The sequence below is a fragment of the Heptranchias perlo genome, unplaced genomic scaffold, assembly GCF_035084215.1.
Source record: "Heptranchias perlo isolate sHepPer1 unplaced genomic scaffold, sHepPer1.hap1 HAP1_SCAFFOLD_612, whole genome shotgun sequence".
Taxonomy (NCBI): domain Eukaryota; kingdom Metazoa; phylum Chordata; class Chondrichthyes; order Hexanchiformes; family Hexanchidae; genus Heptranchias; species Heptranchias perlo.
In genome coordinates, this window is record NW_027139636.1 from 63,131 (window position 1) to 86,002 (window position 22,872).

Genomic DNA, 22,872 nt, shown 5'->3' on the forward strand with positions numbered 1-22,872 from the left:
GTCGAGCGGGTTGGTGGGGGCGGGGTTTAACCAATTCACCGCGCTGATTGGCGGAGAGGACGAGTGGGGGGGCGGGGTTTAACCAACTCAACGCGCTGATTGGAGGAGAGGTCGAGCGGGTGGGGGGGGCGGGGATTAACCAGCTCACCGCGCTGATTGGCGGAGAAGGCGAATGGGGGGCGGGGTTTAATCAACTCACCGCGCGGATTGTGTGCATGTGTGCGTGTGTGTGGGGGGGGGGCGGGGTTTAATCAACGTAGCGCGCTGATTGGGGGGATAGGCAGAAGGGGGCGGGGACGGAGTGGGCGGGGTTCCATCAATCGACGCCGCTGATTGGGGAGGGGGGGAAGGGGCGTGGTTTTATTTCTTTCCGCGAGCCGATTCACAAAAAAAAACGAGAGAGAAACCTCCTCTGCCCCCCCCCCCACCCACCCACCGCCCCACACAGTCGCGCGCGCGCGCGCGTGAGCCCGGTCAGCGGGAGCGCGCATCTGACGCCCCCTCCTCATCACCCAGCGTGAACGCGCGGCGGCTGACTGAAGGAACAAACGGGCGCGGGAGAGGGAGAGAGAGAGAGAGAGCGAGCCCGCGAGAGCGAGCCCGCGGGGGCGCGCCCTGTGAGGAGGGGGCGGGAAAAAAAAAGCCGTTAAATTTTTTTTTTCAAATTTTTTTTTAAAAAAATTAACGGTCGCCAACCGTCAAAAAAAAAAATTTTTTTTTTAAATTTTTCTTCCAATTTGATTGGTTTGTGAGGGGGGGGGGTTAATGATTTTTTTTTTGAGGTGATTTTGTTTTTGTGAGTGGGGGGGTTTTTTTTGAGGGTGAGGGGGGTTTGAGGGTCGGTCCCTCACCCTCTCTCTCCCTCCCTCTCCCTCTCTCTGATGGTGGGCATGGTGTTTCTGAACGGGCCCCGGCTCCTGGACTGGGCCAGCAGCCCCCCCCACCTCCAGTTCAATAAGTACGTGCTGACCGGCTACCGGCCCGTCTCGCCGCTCGGCGAGTGTGTGCGCAGCCTCTTCTACCTCCACAACGAGCTGGGCAACATCTACACCCACGGTAAGGAGAGGGGCTGGGGGAGGAGGAGGAGGAGGGGGAGGGGCTGGGGGAGGGGGAGGGGTTGGGGGAGGAGGGGGAGGGGCTGAGGGAGGGGTTGGGGATGAGGGGGGAGGGGCTGAGGGAGGGGTTGGGGATGAGGGGGAGGGGCTGAGGGAGGGGTTGGGGATGAGGGAGGAGGGGCTGAGGGAGGGGTTGGGGATGAGGGGGAGGGGCTGAGGGCAGGACTGAAGGAGGGGATGAGGGGGAGGGGCTGAGGGAGGGGAGGGGCTGAGGGAGGGGATGAGGGGGAGGGGCTGAGGGAGGGGGTTGGGGATGAGGGGGAGGGGCTGAGGAGCTGAGGGGGAGGATTTGGGGATGAGGGGGAGGGGCTGAGGGAGGGGGTTGGGGATGAGGGGGAGGGGTGGGGCTGAGGAGCTGAGGGGGAGGGTTTGGGGATGAGGGGGCGGGACTGAGGGGGAGGGTTTGGGGATGACGGGGAGGGGATGAGGGGGCGGGGCTGAGGGAGGGGATGAGGGGGAGGGGAGGGGATGAGGGGGAGGGGTGGGGCTGAGGAGCTGAGGGGGAGGGTTTGGGGATGAGGGGGAGGGGCTGAGGGAGGGTTTGGGGATGAGGGGGAGGGGTGGGGCTGAGGGGGAGGGTTTGGGGATGAGGGGGAGGGGATGAGGGGGCGGGGCTGAGGGAGGGTTTGGGGATGAGGGGGCGGGACTGAGGGGGAGAGTTTGGGGATGACGGGGAGGGGATGAGGGGGAGGGGTGGGGCTGAGGAGCTGAGGGGGAGGGTTTGGGGATGAGGGGGAGGGGTTGGGGATGAGGGGGAGGGGTGGGGCTGAGGAGCTGAGGGGGAGGGTTTGGGGATGAGGGGGAGGGTTTGGGGATGACGGGGAGGGGATGAGGGGGCGGGGCTGAGGGAGGGGATGAGGGGGAGGGGTGGGGCTGAGGAGCTGAGGGGGAGGGTTTGGGGATGAGGGGGAGGGGCTGAGGGTTAGGGGGGAGCGGGGCTGAGGCGGAGGGGGGCGGGGCTGAGGCGGAGGGGGGAGGGGCTGAGGGTTAGGGGGGAGCGGGGCTGAGGCGGAGTGGGGAGGGGGAGGGGCTGAGGGTTCGGGGGGAGCGGGGCGGAGTGGGGAGGGGGGAGTGGCTGAGGGTTAGGGGGTGAGCGGGGCTGAGGCGGAGTGGGGAGGGAGGAGGGGCTGAAGGTTAGAGGGGAGCGGGGCTGAGGCGGAGTGGGGAGGGAGGAGGGGCTGAGGGTTAGAGGGGAGCGGGGCTGAGGCGGAGTGGGGAGGGGGGAGGGGCTGAGGGTAAGGGGGGGAGCGGGGCTGAGGCGGAGTGGGGAGGGGCTGAGGGTAAGGGGGGAGTGGGGCTGAGGCGGAGTGGGGAGGGGGCAGCTTTGCCTGTCCTGATCGGGGCTGGTGCTGCGGTCACTGTGATATATGGTACAGTGCACCCTGTATAGAATGGGTCTGCGATATATTCGCTGCTACATGCAGTCATTGTGTTGTGTGATATATGGCCCGGTCCTCCGTATAAAGAACGTGTTTGATCATACAGTCTGTGCCTTCTACATTCATCGCCGACCTCCATCGGCCCTGCCCTCATCTACAGGTCAGGGACAATGTTTCCTGCTGTGATATATGATGCAGTGTGCCTTTATATAACGTGTCTTATATAATCTGTGCGATATGCATTCAGTATCGCCCTGTACCAGTCCTTCATTGGTGTCCACGTCTCAGATACACTGAGTGGTGTGTTATATGGTCCGGGTATATTTAATGTATAATGTATTTATCACATGGTGTCTATATACATTCAGTATGGACCCATACCATGACTTCACTCCATGTTCACAGGTCTGATGAAACATTGTGTGTTATATGGTGCAGTACATTTAATATATTAAATAATGCAGCGTTTTATATACTCTGTGCTATATACATTCAATACTGGTCCTACAGTGCATGTTCTCAACATACCTGTACGGTAGATACAGAATCACGTGGTGTGATTCACAGTACGGTGCGATCTATGTAGCGTATAAGGTGTTTAATGTACTCTATACTATATACTCTGGTGCCAGTGTTGCACTCTGTGTGAATGTGTGCATCGGATTTGGCAGCACTCGTTGTGAGACATGGTACAGAGCATTCAGTATCTGGAAAGAAGAGCAAGCTCGTATCTCCACAGCCCCTTTCACCACCTCGGGACATCCCAGGGCTCCTCGCAGCCAATGGAGGACTTTTTTTGAAGTGTGGGTCACTGTTGTAATGTAGGAGACGCGGCAGCCAACTTGCGCACAGCAAGATCCCACAAACAGCGGTGTGATTTACAATCAGATCATCTGTTTATTTAGTGGTGTTGGTTGAGGATAAAGATTGGTCCCAGGACACGGAGGTAAATTCCCCAGCTCTGTTTTAAATAGTGGCGGAGCATTTTTTTTTTATTCGTTCATGGGATGCGGGCGTCGCTGGCGAGGCGGCATTTATTGCCCATCCCTAATTGCCCCTTGAGAAGGTGGGTGGTGAGCCGCCTTCTTGAACCGCTGCAGTCCGTGTGGTGAAGGTTCTCCCACAGTGCTGTTAGGAAGGGAGTTCCAGGATTTGGACCAGCGACGATGAAGGATACGGCCGATATATTTCCAAGTCGGGATGGTGTGTGACTCGGAGGGGAACGTGCAGGTGGTGTTGTTCCCATGTGCCTGCTGCCCTTGTCCTTCTAGGTGGTAAGGTCGGGAGGTGGGTTTGGAGGTGCTGTCGAAGAAGCATCTTTACGTCCACCTGAGAGGGCAGACGGGGCCCTCGATTTAACGTCTCATCCGAAAAACAGCACTTCCGACAGTGCAGCGCTCCACTCAGTACCGACCCTCCGACAGTGCAGCACTCCCTCAGTACTGACCCTCCGACAGTGCGGCGCTCCCTCTGTACGACCCTCCGACAGTGCGGCGCTCCCTCAGTACTGACCCTCCGACAGTGCGGCGCTCCCTCGGTACGGACCCTCCGACAGTGCGGCGCTCCCCTCGGTACCGACCCTCCAGACAGTGCGGCGCTCCCTCGGTACCGACCCTCGACAGTGCGGCGCTCCCTCAGTACCAACCCTCCGACAGTGCGGCACTCCCTCGGTACGGACCCTCCGACAGTGCGGCGCTCCCTCAGGTACCTGACCCTCCGACAGTGCGGCGCTCACCCTCGGTACCGACCCTCCGACAGTGCGCGCTCCCTCAGTACCACCCTCCGACAGTGCGGCACTCCTCAGTACTGACCCTCCGACAGTGCGGCGCTCCCTCGGTACCAACCCTCCGACAGTGCGGCGCTCCCTCAGTACTGACCCTCCGACAGTGCGGCGCTTCCCTCAGTACTGACTCCCGACAGTGCGGCGCTCCCTCAGTACTGACCCTCCGACAGTGCGGCGCTCCCTCAGTACTGACCCTCCGACAGTGCGGCGCTCCCTCAGTACTGACCCTCCGACAGTGCGGCGCTCCCTCAGTACTGACCCTCCGACAGTGCGCGCTCCTCAGTACTGACCCTCCGACAGTGCGGCGCTCCCTCAGTACTGACCCTCCGACAGTGCGGCGCTCCCTCAGTACTGACCCTCCGACAGTGCGGCGCTCCCCCGGTACCGACTACCGGGAGTGTCGGCCTGGATTACGGGGCTCGAGTCTCTGGAGTGTGTGTGGGGCTCGAACCCCCGACCTTCTGACTGCACCACTGACCCATAACGTCATACATTGTTAGTTTTATGGTTAATGTACACAGTGATCTATTGGTGACATCTGTTCTAAAGTTATTGTTAGATATATGAGAGGTTTTGATAGAGTGGATCGAGAGAAACTGTTTCCAGTGGCAGGAGGGTCGGCAACCAGAGGACACAGATTTACGATAATTGGGGAAAGAGCCAGAGGGGAGATAAGGAGAAATGTCTTTAAACGCAGCGAGTTGTGATGATCTGGAATTCACTGCCTGAAAGGGCGGTGGAAGCAGATTCAATAATAACTTTCAAAAGGGGAATTGGATTAATGCTTCAAAAGGAACGAATTTGCAGGGGTATGGGGGAAAGAGCAGGGGGAGTGGGTCTAATTGGAGAGCTCTTCCAGAGAGCCGGCACAGGCACGATGGGCCGAATGGCCTCCTCCTGTGCAGTATGATTCTACATGTACATGGAATGTACAGCACAGGAACAGGCCATTAGGCCCAACTTGTCCATAGCGGTGTCTATGCTCCATACGAGCCTCCTCCCTCCCCTCTTCATCTCACCCTCTCACAGTGACTGATGATGTGTTAAGGTGCTCTCTCTACGGCTTTCGTCTCTCCTTCCTCGTTCAAAAATAATATCTCAGCAAAGCCGCGGGAGACGTCCTTTAACTTGCTTTGACCTTGCGTGCTGTTGCATCTCCCTGCGGTTTTGTAATCGAGCCGTAGTCCCTGCTCAGCGAATATAGCCGAGTCTCCTCACCGCAAATGTACCGCGTCCCAGATTAAATTCCAGCCTACCATTTTCCCAGCGGCTCGTGTACATCTGAAAATCATGACAGGCTAGGCTCAGTGCTAACTCTCTCCCCTCTGAGTCAGAAGGTCGTGGGTTCGAGTCCCATGCACTCCAGAGACTTGAGCCCCATAATCCAGGCCAACTCTCCCAGTGTCAGTACTGAGAGAGCGCTGCACTATGGGAGGGTCAGTACTGAGGGAGCGCTGCACTGTCGGAGAGTCAGTACTGAGGGAGCGCTGCACTGTCGGAGGGTCAGTACTGAGGGAGCGCCGCACTGTCGGAGGGTCAGTACTGAGGGAGCGCTGCACTATGGGAGGGTCAGTACTGAGGGAGCGCTGCACTGTCGGAGGGTCAGTACTGAGGGAGCGCTGCACTGTCGGAGGGTCAGTACTGAGGGAGCGCCGCACTGTCGGAGGGTCAGTACTGAGGGAACTCCGCACTGTCGGAGGGTCAGTACTGAGGGGAGCGCCGCGCTGTCGGAGGGTCAGTACTGAGAGAGCGCTGCACTATGGGAGGGTCAGTACTGAGGGAGCGCCGCACTGTCGGAGGGTCAGTACTGAGGGAACTCTGCACTGTCGGAGGGTCAGTACTGAGGGAGCGCCGCACTGTCGGAGGGTCAATACTGAGGGAGCGCTGCACTGTGGGAGGGTCAGTACTGAGGGAGCGCTGCACTGTCGGAGGGTCAGTACTGAGGGAGCGCCGCACTGTCGGAGGGTCAATACTGAGGGAGTACGGCGCTGTCGGAGGGTCAGTACTGAGAGAGCGCTGCACTGTCGGAGGGTCAGTACTGAGGGAACTCTGCACTGTCGGAGGGTCAGTACTGAGAGAGCGCTGCACTGTGGGAGGGTCAGTACTGAGGGAGCGCCGCACTGTCGGAGGGTCAGTACTGAGGGAACTCTGCACTGTCGGAGGGTCAGTACTGAGGGAGCGCCGCACTGTCGGAGGGTCAATACTGAGGGAGCGCTGCACTGTGGGAGGGTCAGTACTGAGGGAGTGCTGCACTGTCGGAGGGTCAGTACTGAGGGAGCGCCGCACTGTCGGAGGGTCAATACTGAGGGAGTACGGCGCTGTCGGAGGGTCAGTACTGAGAGAGCGATGCACTGTCGGAGGGTCAGTACTGAGGGAACTCTGCACTGTCGGAGGGTCAGTACTGAGGGAGCGCCGCACTGTCGGAGGGTCAATACTGAGGGAGTGCGGCGCTGTCGGAGGGTCAGTACTGAGGGAGCGCTGCACTGTCGGAGGGTCAGTACTGAGGGAGCGCCACACTGTCGGAGGGTCAGTACTGAGGGAGCGCTGCACTGTCGGAGGGTCGGTACTGAGGGAGCGCCGCACTGTCGGTGGGTCAGTACTGAGAGAGCGCTGCACTGTGGGAGGGTCAGTACTGAGGGAGCGCTCTACTGTCGGAGGGTCAGTATTGAGGGAACTCTGCACTGTGGGAGGGTCAGTACTGAGGGAGCGCTGCACTGTCGGAGGGTCAGTACTGAGGGAGCGCCGCACTGTCGGAGGGTCAGTACTGAGGGAACTCTGCACTGTCGGAGGGTCAATACTGAGGGAGTGCGGCGCTGTCGGAGGGTCAGTACTGAGGGAACTCTGCACTGTCGGAGGGTCAGTACTGAGGGAGCGCCGCACTGTCGGAGGGTTAGTACTGAGGGAGCCCTGCACTGTCGGAGGGTCAGTACTGAGGGAGCGCCGCACTGTCGGAGGGTCAGTACTGAGGGAGCGCCGCACTGTCGGAGGGTCAGTACTGAGGGAACGCTGCACTGTCGGAGGGTCAGTATTGAGGGAACTCTGCACTGTGGGAGGGTCAGTACTGAGGGAGCTCCGCACTGTCGGAGGGTCAGTACTGAGGGAGCGCTGCACTGTCGGAGGGTCAGTACTGAGGGAGCGCTGCACTGTCGGAGGGTCAGTACTGAGGGAGCCCTGCACTGTCGGAGGGTCAGTACTGAGGGAGCGCCACACTGTCGGAGGGTCAGTACTGAGAGAGCGCCGCACTGTCGGAGGGTCAGTACTGAGGGAGCGCTGCACTGTCGGAGGGTCAGTACTGAGGGAGCTCTGCACTGTCGGAGGGTCAGTACTGAGGGAGCGCTGCACTGTCGGAGGGTCAGTACTGAGGGAGCGCTGCACTGTCGGAGGGTCAGTACTGAGGGAGCTCCGCACTGTCGGAGGGTCAGTACTGAGGGAGCTCTGCACTGTCGGAGGGTCAGTACTGAGGGAGTGCCGCACTGTCGGAGGGTCAGTACTGAGGGAGTGCCGCACTGTCGGAGGTGCCGTCTTTCGGATGAGACGTTAAACCGAGGGCCCGTCTGCCCTCCCAGAAGAACATAAAATCCCACTGTTGGAAGAAGAGCAGGGGGGAGTTCTCCCTGATGTCCTGGGGCCAATATTTATCCCTCAACCAACATCAGTGGAAACTGATTATCTGGACACCCCACGGCCCTCGTCCCCTCCCTATCTCTCTAACCTCCTCCAGCCCCAACAACCCTCCGAGATTTCTGCGCTCCTCCAATTCCTGCCTCTTTCCCATCCCCCGATTCCCATCGCTCCACCATTGGCGGCCGTGCCTTCAGCTGCCTGGGCCCTAAGCTCTGGAATTCCCTCCCTAAACCTCTCCGCCTCTCTCTCTCTCCTCCTTTAAGACGCTCCTTAAATCCTCCCTCTTTGACCGAGCTTTTGGTCACCTGTCCGAATATCTCCTTATGTGTCTCGGGGTCAAATACTGTCTGATTTACGCTCCTGGGAAGCGCCTTGGGGACGATTTACTACGTTAAAGGCACTTTATAAATGCAAGTTGTTGTTGTTGCCTCATTGCTGTTTGTGGGATCTCGCTGTGCACAAATTGGCTGCCGGGATTCCTACATTATAACAGTGACTACACTTCAAAAAAAGTACTCAATTGGCCTGGAAGCACTTTGGGGCATCCAGAGGCCATGAAAGGCACTCCAGAAATGGGAGTTCTCTCTTTGTGAGTGCAGTGCTGCAGTATTCTCCTGTGAGGTGCCACAGTTCTCGGGCAGTCTGCCCCCAATCGTACAACATGCACCCACTGTGCCAAGCAGTTACCGTCCCTTATACCCGCAGCGAGACACTTAGTAAGGTTAATTCTCTGTGTATCGATGCATCCTGTGCTGTGTCTCATAACTGCTCTACGTGACTAACACTGCCAAGTTAAGGTGAGGGCACTCCCAGGTCTCCCTCCAGCTCCCTGCCAGTCTCATGCCCGCCCGCTCTCCGGGGGTGAGGACCCCGCATAGCTCCCTCCCTTCCCTTTCTCCCATGCCTGGTGCCCAGACACCCAGCCTGATCCCCTTGTATTTTGTTCTGATATCGTGCAGTACATTGCATTGTAACATCAACAATATACAACATAGAGGCACTGGAGAAAGTGCAAAACAGATTTACAAGGATGATACGAGAACTTAGAGGTTATGCCTATCAGGAAAGACTGAACAGGCTGGGGCTCTTTTCCCTAGATGACACTTGGAGCATTGTGTTTCCATACACCACAGATAAACCACATTGGAGTACCGTGCACAGTTCTGGTCTCCATATACCACGGTTAGACCACACTTGGAGCACTGTGCACAGTTCTGGTCTCCATATACCTTGGTTAGACCACACTTGGAGCACTGTGCACAGTTCTGGTCTCCATATACCATGGTTAGACCACACTTGGAGCACTGTGAACAGTTCTGGTCTCCATATACCACGGTTAGACCACACTTGGAGCACTGTGCACAGTTCTGGTCTCCATATACCTTGGTTAGACCACACTTGGAGCACTGTGCACAGTTCTGGTCTCCATATACCTTGGTTAGACCACACTTGGAGCACTGTGCACAGTTCTGGTCTCCATATACCATGGTTAGACCACACTTGGAGCACTGTGAACAGTTCTGGTCTCCATATACCACGGTTAGACCACACTTGGAGCACTGTGCACAGTTCTAGTCTCCATATACCACGGTTAGACCACATTTGGAGCACTGTGCACAGTTCTGGTCTCCATATACCTTGGTTAGACCACACTTGGAGCACTGTGCACAGTTCTGGTCTCCATATACCACGGTTAGACCACACTTGGAGCACTGTGCACAGTTCTGGTCTCCATATACCTTGGTTAGACCACACTTGGAGCACTGTGCACAGTTCTGGTCTCCATATACCATGGTTAGACCACACTTGGAGCACTGTGAACAGTTCTGGTCTCCATATACCACGGTTAGACCACACTTGGAGCACTGTGCACAGTTCTGGTCTCCATATACCTTGGTTAGACCACACTTGGAGCACTGTGCACAGTTCTGGTCTCCATATACCTTGGTTAGACCACACTTGGAGCACTGTGCACAGTTCTGGTCTCCATATACCATGGTTAGACCACACTTGGAGCACTGTGAACAGTTCTGGTCTCCATATACCACGGTTAGACCACACTTGGAGCACTGTGCACAGTTCTCGTCTCCATATACCACGGTTAGACCACATTTGGAGCACTGTGCACAGTTCTGGTCTCCATATACCTTGGTTAGACCACACTTGGAGCACTGTGCACAGTTCTGGTCTCCATATACCACGGTTAGACCACACTTGGAGCACTGTGCACAGTTCTGGTCTCCATATTATAAAAAGGATATAGAGACATTGGAGAAGGTGCAAAAAAGATTTACGAGGATGATACCAGAAATGAGAGGTTATAATTATCAGGAAAGGCTGAACAGACTGGGGCTCTTTTCTCTGGAAAAGAGAAGGCTGAGGGGTGACCTGAGCGAGGTCTTTAAGATTATGAAAGGGTTCGATAGGGTAGACGTAGAGAAGATGTTTACACTTGTGGGGGAGACCAGAACTCGGGGCCATAAATATAAGATAGTCACTAATAAATCCAATAGGGAATTCAGGAGAAACTTCTTTCCCCAGAGAGTGGTGAGAATGTGGAACTCGCTCCCACAAGGAGTAGTTGAGGTGAATAGTGTAGATGGATTTAAGGGGAAGCTGGATAAACACATGAGGGAGAGAGGAATAGAAGGAGATGGTGAGAGGGTGAGATGGAGTAGGGAGGGAGGAGGCTCCTGTGGAGGAGAAACACCGGGATAGACCAGTGGGGCCGAATACTGCGGATGCTGGAAATCTGAAATAAAAACAGAAAATGCCGGAGAAGCTCAGCAAGTGAGCCAGCATCTGCGGAGAAAGAAACAGAGTTAACGTTTCAGGTCGAAGACCTTTCGTCAGAACTGGAAGATGTTAAAAGAGTTAAAGTTTTTGAGCAAGTACAGAGCCAGGGAAAGATCAGGAGTAACTGTAAATGGCAGCAGCTGACCGAAAAAAAAATGGGAGCAGTGGTCATGATCTGCTGTAAATTCTATGTCAGTCTTTCCTCATTGTTCTCCTTAGAGCAGAGATGGTTGAGGGGAGATTTACCAGAATGGTTCCAGGGATGAGGGACCTCAGTTTATGTGGAGAGACTGGAGAAGCTGGGATTGTTCTCCTCAGAGCAGAGAAGGTTAAGGGGAGATTTGATAGAGGCATTTAAAATCATAAGGGGTTTTGATCGAGTAAATAAGGAGAAACTGTTTCCAGAGGGCAGGAGGGTCGGTGACCAGAGGACCCAGATTTACGATAATCGGGGAAAGAAACAGAGGGGGAGACGAGGAGAATGTTTTTACGCAGCGAGTTGTGATGATCTGGAATTCACTGCCTGAAAGGGCGGTGGAAGCAGATTCAATAATAACTTTCAAAAGGGGGAAATGGGTAAATACTCGAAGGGAAAAAATTTGCAGGGCTACGGGGAAAGAGCAGGGGAACGGGACTAATTGGAGAGCTCTCTCAAAGAGCCAGCACAGGCACGATGGGCTGAATGGCCTCCTCCCGTACTATATGGATCTGTGATATTATATGCTGTAGTGAGGAGCCCCAGGTCCGTACTGTGAGTTCGTACAGGTTATATATAGAGGGTAAAACACCAGGAATGTGTCATATACATTTTAAATTTTGTCTCAAACAGCTTCTCAGAAGATTAAGCAGTTGTATTGGTCTTGCCTTTATTGTATGATAATACAGTGTATAATATGTGTCGTTCTGAGCAGTTACTGATCAGAACGGCATTGTGAAAGGTTATGTCGTGGATTATAAAAGTGAAGAAAGTACTCCCAATTCCACAGTGCCTTTCACAACCTCAGGATATCCCTACTCGCCTCACAACCAATGAAGTACTTTTTTGACGCGTAGCCCTTATTGTAATGCAGGAAACACAGCAGCCAAATTGCGCACAGCAAGCTCCCACAAACAGCAATGAGATAAATGACCAGATAGTCTGTTTTGTGATGTTGGTTGAGGGATAAATATTGACCCCAGGACACCGGGGAGAACTCCCCCCTGCTCTTCTTCCAATAATGGCCGTGGGATTTTACGTCTGCCTGAGAGGGCAGACAGGGCCCTCGGTTTAACGGACCCTCCGACAGTGCGGCGCTCCCTCAGCACCGCCCCTCCGACGGCGCGGCGCTCCCTCAGCACCGCCCCTCCGACGGCGCGGCGCTCCCTCAGCACCGCCCCTCCGACGGCGCGGCGCTCCCTCAGCACCGCCCCTCCGACCGCGCGGCGCTCCCTCAGCACCGCCCCTCCGACGGCGCGGCGCTCCCTCAGCACCGCCCCTCCGACCGCGCGGCGCTCCCTCAGCACCGCCCCTCCGACCGCGCGGCGCTCCCTCAGCACCGCCCCTCCGACGGCGCGGCGCTCCCTCAGCACCGCCCCTCCGACCGCGCGGCGCTCCCTCAGCACTGGCAACCGGGGAGTGTTGGGCTGGATTATGGGGCTCGAGTCTCTGGAGTGTGTGGGGCTCGACCTTCTGATTCAGAGACCCACTGAGCCTGGACTGCCTTGTAAAAGTGGGTATTTTGCGCACACAAGTTTTGAACAGTGCAATAAATCCTGTACGTACTACACTGTGTGCCCTTGGCCAGTCACCATCTCCTCATGCTTGTGTTACCCTGAGAGCACCTGAACGCTCAGTAACATGAGCGCAGGGCGATCGATGGCTGCAGCAAGTTCGCACGGAGCAGTTCAGCTGACTGAAGGAGTGCTGCTTTTTTTTGAAAGTCAGGCAGATGTCGGGAACAAATGTCCGAGTGAGACTTGCTCTGGCACAGTGTACCCCCCTCCCCCCCACTTCTGGAGTTTATCCCTGACCCCTTTCTAACGGGCGCGTGGCATAGGTTAGGAGGGTCGCTGGGTGGCATGTGGGGTTACAAGGGGGCATCAGATGACCCACTCCAGTTATAGCGTCAGTGCCAAGGTTATACGAGGTCCTTGCTCTCTCTTTCCTGCTGTGTCACTGCGTTCTGAATTATACATGAATTCTTCTACAGCTGTGCATGTACTGGAATCTGCTGAGAGATGGGGAATGACAGTGCTGAGTAATCACCCGCCCCTTGGACCCCTCGCTGCCCTCCCCTCGAGCAAGCGGGCATCGGGGGGGGGGGGGAGGAGGAGGAGGCACGTGGGCACCCAGCTTCGAGCTGCTAACCAGTGCCGGAACTGTTCTGTCCCGAGAGTGCCCCGTTGGGGACCTTGGCGTGGTGACGAGAATCTCAGTTACATGGCGTGGGAAATGGCCGCTCTACGTACCCACCCACCCTTGAACTGCGAAGAAACATCCACGACGACAGCCCAAGGCGCTTCACAGGAGCGATTATCAAACAAAATTTGACATTGAGCCACATAAGGAGATATTAGGACAGGTGACCAAAAGCTCGGTCAAAGAGGGAGGTTTTAAAGGAGGAGAGAGGGAGGTGGAGAGGTTTAGACAGGGAATTCCAGAGCCTAGGGCCCAGGCAGCTGAAGGCACGGCCGCCAATGGTGGAGCGATGGAAACCAGGGGGATAGACAAGAGGCCAGAGATCTCGGAGGGTTGGAGGAGGTTACAGAGATAGGGATGGGGGGGCGAGGGCCGTGGAGGGATATGAACACGGGGATGAGAATTTTAAAATCGAGGTGTTCCCGGACCGGGAGCCAATGTCGGTCCAGCGAGCACAGCGGGGTGATGGGTGAACGGGACTGGGTGCGAGTTAGGATACGGGGGGGGACAGCGGGAGTTTTAGATGAGTTGATGGTTACGGAGGGTGGGAGGTGGGAGGGCGGACCAGGTGAGCATTGGGATAGTCCGAGTCTGGAGGTCACAAAGGGCACGGGGTGAGGGTTTCAGCAGCAGATGAGCTGAGGGATCAAAACCTGAGAGTATTTGGAGCTGTACAATACCAAGGATGTACTGCAGGTTAACAAGGCTGTCAACGGTGGTGGGAGCAGTTTGAGGGGTCGTATTGGGGTATCACACAACAGTTAAGTCTGTGGGCGTCAGTGTGTATTACTATATTACTCCCTCCTCTAACATCGCCCGTCTCCGTCCCTGCCTCAGCTCATCTGCTGCCGAAACCCCCATCCATGCCCTTTGTGACCTCCAGACTCCGACTATTCCAATGCTCTCCTGGTCCGGCCTCCCACCTTCCACCCTCCGTAACCATCAACTCATCTAAAACTCCTGCAGTCCCCCCGTATCCTAAGTCCCGTTCGCCCATCACCCCCCTGTGCTCGAGCGACCTACATTGGCTCCCGGTCCGGGAACGCCTCATCCCCGTGTTCAAATCCCTCCATGGCCCTCGGCACCCCCTCCCTATCTCTGTAACCTCCTCTACAACCCTCCGAGGTCTCTGCGCTCCTCCAATTCCGGCCTCTTGCCCATCCCCCGATTCCTATCGCTCCACCATTGGCGGCCGTGCCTTGAGCTGCCTGGGCCCTAAGCTCTGGAATTCCCTCCCTAAACCCTCTCTCTCTCTCTCTCCTCCTTTAAGACGCTCCTTAAAACCTCCCTCTTTGACAGAGCTTTTGGTCACCTGTCCGAATATCTCCTCACGCGACTCGGGGTCAGATTTTGTTTGATAATCGCTCCTGCGAAGCACCTTGGGGACGTTTTACTACGTTAAAGGCACTATATAAATGCATCAGCCGTACCTGTAATGGTCTGGCATTTCCCAGCTCACACCAGCCTGTGATGGGCTGTTATCCATGTGTGACGTTTATCTTTAGGAAGGATGGCGAGGCCTTGGAGAGGGTGCAGAGGAGATTTACTAGAATGGGACCAGGGATGAGGGACTTCGGTTACGTGGAGAGACTGGAGAAGCTGGGGTTGTTCTCCTCAGAGCGGAGAAGGTTAAGGGGAGGTGTGCAATCTCATGAGGGGTTTTGATCGAGTAAATCGGGAGAAGCTGTTTCCAGGGGCAGGAGGGTCGGTGACCAGAGGACCCAGGCTTAAGATAATCGGCAAAAGAGGCAGAAGGACGAATTGGCTAGCTGTTTCAAAGAGCCAGCACAGGCACGCCGGGCCGAGTGGCCTCCTGATTCTATTGCTGTTGTGTTTCCGACTGCTGCCAGAGGACACTGGGCGCATTAACAGTGGGCAGCGACTGATGGGACGGCATTGATTTCAGTCCATGTTAGGAGGGTAATATTGCAGCCGGTATATATAAGATGGTGAGTGTCCTATATCATAATCCAAATTAATCTGATAACTCCGAGGTCACACAGCGCCAGCTTGCAATACCAGCGGGAGTGACAGCTATTAGATTTTAAGTTGTGTTATCTTTTTATAATAAATCTTCTCGTGCGTCTGATGTGATGCTCGAGTCTATCTGTCTTAATCCCCCCCCGCCAGCATTGCCTAGCTTCATAGGAACAGGAGGAGGCCATTCAGCCCCTCGAGCCTGCTCCCCCATTCAGTGAGATCATGGCTGATGGGTATCCGAACTCCCCCCACCCACCTTGGCTCCATGGCCCTTAATACCCTCGGCTAGAAAAAAAAATCGATCGATCTCCGATTTAAAATGATTAATTGAGTTGGAATCTCCTGCTTTTTGCGGGAGAGAGCCTCACACTTCTCCCACCCTTTGTGTTTCCGAACGTCTCTCCCGAATGGCCCGGCTCTGATTTTAAGGCGATGTCCCCTTGTTCTGGACTCCACCCACCAGCGGAGAAAGTTCCTCTCCATCGACCCCATCAATCCCTTCCAAAATCCTAACAGCCTCAATCAAATCACCCCCCCGTAAGCTTCTGTATTCCAGGGAATACCGGCCTTGTTTATGAAATCCTCATCATTTAACCCTTGGAGGCCTGGGAACATTCTGGTGAATCTGCACTGCACCCTTCAAAGGCCAATATATCCTTTCCAAGGGGCCGTGCCCAGAACTATAGACAGAACTCCGGATGTGGTCTGACCAGGGCTTTGTATAGCTGCAGCAAAACTTCCTCCCCTTTATCTCGGTTAAGGCTCTGTGTTTTCCCCCCCTCACTGCTTTTGGTATTCTCCCAGTCACATTGTGCAAAGGACTTTGCCCCGGTTTCGATTGCCCCTTTCCCCAGTCATGTAGCACGACCCGAGAGTCCCTCACCCACTCTGCTAAACACAGTGTCCCTCAAAAAATGGAATTTACATCACATTTACAGCGCAGAAACAGGCCATTCGGCCGAACCTGGTCTATCCCGGTGTTTATGCTCCACACGAGCCTCCTCCCTCCCTACTCCATCTCACCCTCTCACCATCTCCTTCTATTCCTCTCTCCCTCATGTGTTTATCCAGCTTCCCCTTAAGTCCATCCACACTATTCACCTCAACTACTCCTTGTGGGAGCGAGTTCCACATTCTCACCACTCTCTGGGGAAAGAAGTTTCTCCTGAATTCCCCTATTGGATTTATTAGTGACTATCTTATATTTATGGCCCCGAGTTCTGGTCTCTCCCCACAAGTGGAAACATCTTCTCTACGTCTACCCTATCGAACCCTTTCATAATCTTAAAGACCTCGATCAGGTCACCCCTCAGTCTTCTCTTTTCTAGAGAAAAAAGCCCCAGCCTGTTCAGTCTTTCCTGATAGGTAAAACCTCTCAGTTCTGGTATCAGCCTTGTGAATCTTTTCTGCACCTTCTCCAGTGCCTTTATGTTATACGTTGTTGACATTACAATACAATGTACTGACCTCTGTTACGTCACCCCTCAGAGCCTTCTCCTTTCTGGAGAGAAAAACAATAATTGGCACAGAGCCACATAAGGAGGTATTAGGAGAGACTTGGCCAAAGAGGTAGGTTTTAAGCAGCGTCTTAAAGGAGGAGAGGGAGGTTTAGGGAGGGAATTCCAGAGCTCAGGGCCCAGGCAGGTGAAGGCACGGCCGCCAATGGTGGAGCGATGGGAACGGGGAGATGGACAAGAGGCCGGAATTGGAGGAGCGCAGAGATCTCGGAGGGTTGTAGGGGCTGGAGGAGATCACAGAGATCGGGGGAGGGGGGGGGGGGGGCGAGGGCCGTAGAGGAGATTTGAACGCGAGGATGAGAATTTTAGGTTGGAGGCATTGGTGGACCTGGAGCCAGTGTAGGTCAGCGAGGACAGGGGTCAGTGTCGAATAGGGAGGACTTTGATCGGAGTTGCCTTCTCGGTCACTCCCACTCCCCCTCGCTCTGGCTCCTGTTTACAGAGCAGCTCTGTTCCATCAGCAAGTCGGAACATGGCTACTGGGAACAACTTGTAGGAGGGGGAGTAGTGTATACAGTCGAACATTACAAGTCAGGACATCTTCACCATCTAGTCTCGCTGTGTTTGCTGACTTGTATTTAATTCTCCACGCTTGCCTCTGCAAACGTTTTTTTTTTTGCATGAAAGTGTTGGCATGGATTCCGAAAGCTGCCTTCTTGCCCTGATATTTTCCGGCCTAAAGCACCTTCCCCTGTCCCTTGCCACGTCTTACTGTCCCCGTCTCCGACCCTGCCTCAGCCCATCTGCTGCTGAAACCCTCATCCGTGCCCTTTGTGACCTCCAGACTATTCCAATGCTCTCCTGGCCGTCCTCCCACCTAACACCCTCCGTAACCCTCAACTCATCTAAAACTCCTGCTGCCCCCCGTATCCTAACTCGCACCAAGTCCCGTTCACCCATCACCCCCTCTGTGCTCGCTGGACCGACATTGGCTCCCAATCTGGGAACGCCTCGATTTTAAAAATTCTCATCCTCGTGTTCAAATCCCTCCATGGCCCCTCGCCCCCTCTCCCTATCTCTGTAACCTCCTCCAGCCCCGACAACCCTCCGAGATCTCTGCTCTCCTCCGATTCCGGCCTCTTGTCCCCGATTCCCATCGCTCCGCCATTGGCGGCCGTGCCCTCCCCAAACCCTCTTCCCCCTTTAAGACGCTCCTTAAAACCTCCCTCTTTGACCAAGCTTTTGGTCACCTGTCCTGATATCACCTTAGGTGGCTCGATGTCATATTTTGTTTGATAATCGCTCCTGTGGGGACGTTTGACTACGTTAAAGGCGCTATATAAATGCAGGTTGTTGTTGTTGTCTGGTGAAACAGCGTAGTGGGCAGGTGGTGCTGGGCAGATGGTAGATTTCTGGGCCTGTGTAAACACTGCCGCTCACTAATTGCACTAATTGGAGCGATGAGGAGCGACTGATTGAGGGAGTCGTGTAAACACACTGACTGAATTGGAATTGCTGATCTGTAATAAAGAGGGGGAACCCATCGTACACACGGGAGAACACAACGTACAGAGGATGCATAGCCAGCGACTGCGGGGGAAGGCGGGGTGCGGCTAACATCACGAGAGCGGGGTGCCACTCGGGGCACCCTCACGGGCTACGGCCCCCCCACCCCCCCCCCCTCCTATTCCGTTTACCCGCACCATAAGAGGGCTCTCTGCCATCTCCTCACTCCGCTAGCTATCACTTCTTAGCATCACACAGCACAGGAGGAGCCCGTGCCATCCCTTTGAAAGAGCTCTCCAATTAGTCCCACTCCCCCTGCTCTTTCCCTGTAGCCCTTCAAATCCTTTCCTTTTTAAGCATTAATTCCCCTTTTGGAAATTATTATTGAATCTGTTTCCACCGCCCTTTCAGGCAGCGAGTTCCAGAACATTATAACTGACTGCGTAAAACAAAATTCTCCTCATCTTCTTCCCCTCTGGTTGTGTTCCCGATTACCTTAAATCTGTGTCCCCCGGTTACCGACCCTCCTGCCACTGGAAACAGTTTCTCCTTATTTACTCGATCAAAACCCCCTTCCAGATTTCAAACACCCCTGTCAAATCTCCCCTTAACCTTCTCTGCTCAGTTAGACTTGAAATCGTGGAACACGGGTTGAAAATTGGTTGGGAGGTCGGAGGCAGAGGGTAGGGGGATAAAGGTTACGTTCGGGGGATTTGGCAAGTGATGTGTCACCGGGGGTCTGTACCAGGGCCTCAGCTTTTCACCATATATATCAATGACTCACGCCCAAAAAAGCCATTGAGGCTTGGGGGTCAATTGACAGCATTTTGTTAGTCAAGGGTATTAAGTTTGATGGAACCAAAGTGGGTCGATCGAGTTAAGATACAAATCAGCCATGATCTAATTGAACGGCGGGACAGGCTCGAGGGGCTGAACGGCCTCCTCCTGTTCCCGTGCAGCAGCACAGCCAAGTTTGCGGACGACACCAAGTCGGGAGGGAGAGTAAGTAGTGTAGATCGGAGCAGGAAGTTACAAAAGGAGAGGGACAGATTAAGGGAGCGGGCACAATTGTGGCAGATGGAGTCCAACGCGGGCAAGTGGGAGGTCGTCGACTTTGGACCGCAGAAAGACAAATCGGGGGCATTTTGTAAAGAGAGCCCGAGATCTTGGGACGTGTTGGTTGGAGTAGGTGGTGTTCATGGTTAGTGGGTTGGTCAGTGCGTTAAGGGGTTGGTTTGTGCCAAGGGGTGCCCATAAACAGGTGGCAGACTGCCTGGTAGCTCTCCAGCTCCAGGTAGAGCCCACACAGGAGTCCTTCCTTTGGACTCTGTCTAACCCAGTAAAACGCCCCCAAGACGCGAAAATCAGACATAATTTGTCCCCAAGCCACATAAGGAGATATTCGGACAGGTGACCAAAAGCTCGGTCAAAGAGGGAGGTTTTAAGGAGTGTCTTAAAGGAGGAGAGAGAGAGACGGAGAGGTTTAGGGAGGGAATTCCAGAGCTCAGGGCCCAGGCAGCTGAAGGCACGGCCGCCAATGGTGGAGAGATGGAAATCGGGGGGATGGACAAGAGGCCGGAATTGGAGGAGAGCAGAGATCTCGGAGGGTTGTAGGGGCTGGAGGAGGTTACAGAGATAGGGAGGGGGGGCGAGGGCCATGGAGGGATTTGAACACGAGGATAAAGTTTTTGCCACCATTGTACAATGTTCTCTGGTTTGAATGTGAGGCCAACTGGTGTCCAGTGGCCGAGTAAGTCATTCTGATCTGACGACCTGGGGTTACAAGGTCACGAGTGTCAGCGTGTGACTCAGTGGGTCTCACTCTCGCCTCTGAGTCAGAAGGAAGTGGGTTCGAGGCCCCGCACATTCCAGGGACTCGAACCCCATAATCCAGGCCAACATTCCCCGGTTGCCTGTACTGAGGGAGCGCCGCACTGTCGGTGGGTCAGTACTGAGGGAGCGCTGCACTGTCGGAGGGTCAGTACTGAGGGAGCGCTGCACTGTCGGAGGGTCAGTACTGAGGGAGCGCTGCATTGTCGGAGGGTCAGGACTGAGGGAGCGCCGCACTGTCGGTGGATCAGTACTGAGGGAGCGCTGCATTGTCGGAGGGTCGGTACTGAGGGAGCACTGCATTGTCAGAGGGTCAGCACTGAGGGAGCGTCGCACTGTCGGAGGGTCAGTACTGAGGGAGTGCTGCACTGTCGGAGGGTCAGTACTGAGGGAGCGCTGCCCTATCGGAGGGTCAGTACTGAGGGAGCGCTGCACTGTCGGAGGGTCAGTGCTGAGGGAGCGCTGCACTTTGGGAGGGTCAGGACTGAGGGAGCGCTGCATTGTCGGAGGGTCAGTACTGAGGGAGCGCTGCATTGTCGGAGGGTCAGTACTGAGGGAGCGCCGCACTGTCGGTGGGTCAGTACTGAGGGAGCGCCGCACTGTTGGTGGGTCAGTACTGAGGGAGCGCTGCACTGTCGGAGGGTCAGTACTGAGGGAGCGCTGCACTGTCGGAGGGTCAGTACTGAGGGAGCGCTGCATTGTCGGAGGGTCAGGACTGAGGGAGCGCCGCACTGTCGGTGGGTCAGTACTGAGGGAGCGCTGCATTGTCGGAGGGTCGGTACTGAGGGAGCACTGCATTGTCAGAGGGTCAGTACTGAGGGAGCGCCGCACTGTCAGAGGGTCAGTACTGAGGGAGTGCTGCACTGTCGGAGGGTCAGTACTGAGGGAGCGCTGCACTGTCGGAGGGTCAGTACTGAGGGAGTGCTGCACTGTCGGAGGGTCAGTACTGAGGGAGCGCTGCCCTATCGGAGGGTCAGTACTGAGGGAGCGCTGCACTGTCGGAGGGTCAGTGCTGAGGGAGCGCTGCACTGTGGGAGGGTCAGTACTGAGGGAGCGCTGCATTGTCGGAGGGTCAGTACTGAGGGAGCGCTGCATTGTCGGAGGGTCAGTACTGAGGGAGCGCCGCACTGTCGGTGGGTCAGTACTGAGGGAGCGCCGCACTGTTGGTGGGTCAGTACTGAGGGAGCGCTGCACTGTCGGAGGGTCAGGACTGAGGGAGCACTGCATTGTCAGAGGGTCAGTACTGAGGGAGCGCCGCACTGTCAGAGGGTCAGTACTGAGGGAGTGCTGCACTGTCGGAGGGTCAGTACTGAGGGAGCGCTGCACTGTCGGAGGGTCAGTACTGAGGGAGTGCTGCACTGTCGGAGGGTCAGTACTGAGGGAGCGCTGCCCTATCGGAGGGTCAGTACTGAGGGAGCGCTGCACTGTCGGAGGGTCAGTACTGAGGGAGCGCTGCACTGTAGGAGGGTCAGTACTGAGGGAGTGCTGCACTGTCGGAGGGTCAGTACTGAGGGAGCGCTGCCCTATCGGAGGGTCAGTACTGAGGGAGTGCTGCACTGTCGGAGGGTCAGTACTGAGGGAGCGCTGCACTGTCGGAGGGTCAGTACTGAGGGAGTGCTGCACTGTCGGAGGGTCAGTACTGAGGGAGCGCTGCCCTATCGGAGGGTCAGTACTGAGGGAGCGCTGCACTGTCGGAGGGTCAGTACTGAGGGAGCGCTGCACTGTAGGAGGGTCAGTACTGAGGGAGTGCTGCACTGTCGGAGGGTCAGTACTGAGGGAGCGCTGCCCTATCGGAGGGTCAGTACTGAGGGAGCGCTGCACTGTCGGAGGGTCAGTGCTGAGGGAGCGCTGCACTGTCGGAGGGTCAGTACTGAGGGAGCGCTGCATTGTCGGAGGGTCAGTACTGAGGGAGCGATGCATTGTCAGAGGGTCAGTACTGAGGGAGCGCCGCACTGTCAGTGGGTCAGTACTGAGGGAGCGCCGCACTGTCGGTGGGTCAGTACTGAGGGAGCGCTGCACTGTTGGAGGGTCAGTACTGAGGGAGCGCTGCACTGTCGGAGGGTCAGTACTGATGTAGGGCTGCATTGTCAGAGGGTCAGTACTGAGGGAGCGCCGCACTGTCGGAGGGTCGGCACTGAGGGAGCGCCGCGCTGTCGGTGGGTCAGTACTGAGGGAGCGCTGCACTGTTGGAGGGTCAGTACTGAGGGAGCGCTGCACTGTCGGAGGGTCAGTACTGAGGGAGCGCTGCATTGTCGGAGGGTCAGGACTGAGGGAGCGCCGCACTGTCGGTGGGTCAGTACTGAGGGAGCGCTGCATTGTCGGAGGGTCGGTACTGAGGGAGCACTGCATTGTCAGAGGGTCAGTACTGAGGGAGCGCCGCACTGTCGGAGGGTCAGTACTGAGGGAGTGCTGCACTGTCGGAGGGTCAGTACTGAGGGAGCGCTGCCCTATCGGAGGGTCAGTACTGAGGGAGCGCTGCACTGTCGGAGGATCAGTGCTGAGGGAGCGCTGCACTGTCGGAGGGTCAGTACTGAGGGAGCGCTGCATTGTCGGAGGGTCAGTACTGAGGGAGCGCCGCACTGTCAGTGGGTCAGTACTGAGGGAGCACTGCACTGTCGGAGGGTCAGTACTGAGGGAGCGCTGCACTGTCGGAGGGTCAGTACTGAGGTAGCGCCGCATTGTCGGAGGGTCAGTACTGAAGGAGCGCCGCACTGTCGGTGGGTCAGGACTGAGGGAGCGCTGCATTGTCAGAGGGTCGGTACTGAGGGAGCGCCGCACTGTCGGAGGGTCAGTACTGAGGGAGTGCTGCACTGTCGGAGGGTCAGTACTGAGGGAGCGCTGCCCTATCGGAGGGTCAGTACTGAGGGAGCGCTGCACTGTCGGAGGGTCAGTACTGAGGGAGCGCTGCATTGTCGGAGGGTCAGTACTGAGGGAGCGCTGCATTGTCGGAGGGTCAGTACTGAGGGAGCGCCGCACTGTCGGTGGGTCAGTACTGAGGGAGCGC

The 22,872-nt window shown here is 56.1% G+C and overlaps 1 protein-coding gene across 1 annotated transcript in view; it reads left to right on the forward strand.

Annotated features, from left to right (window-relative positions):
- The first annotated feature begins 878 nt into the window (after positions 1-878).
- Positions 879-22,872, forward strand: part of LOC137317335 (progestin and adipoQ receptor family member 4-like) — a 58,128-nt gene continuing 36,134 nt past the window's right edge. The window contains 1 exon segment of the mRNA XM_067980746.1: positions 879-1,056. Within this exon segment, the coding sequence (XP_067836847.1) occupies positions 882-1,056 (175 nt within the window). The 5' untranslated portion in view covers positions 879-881.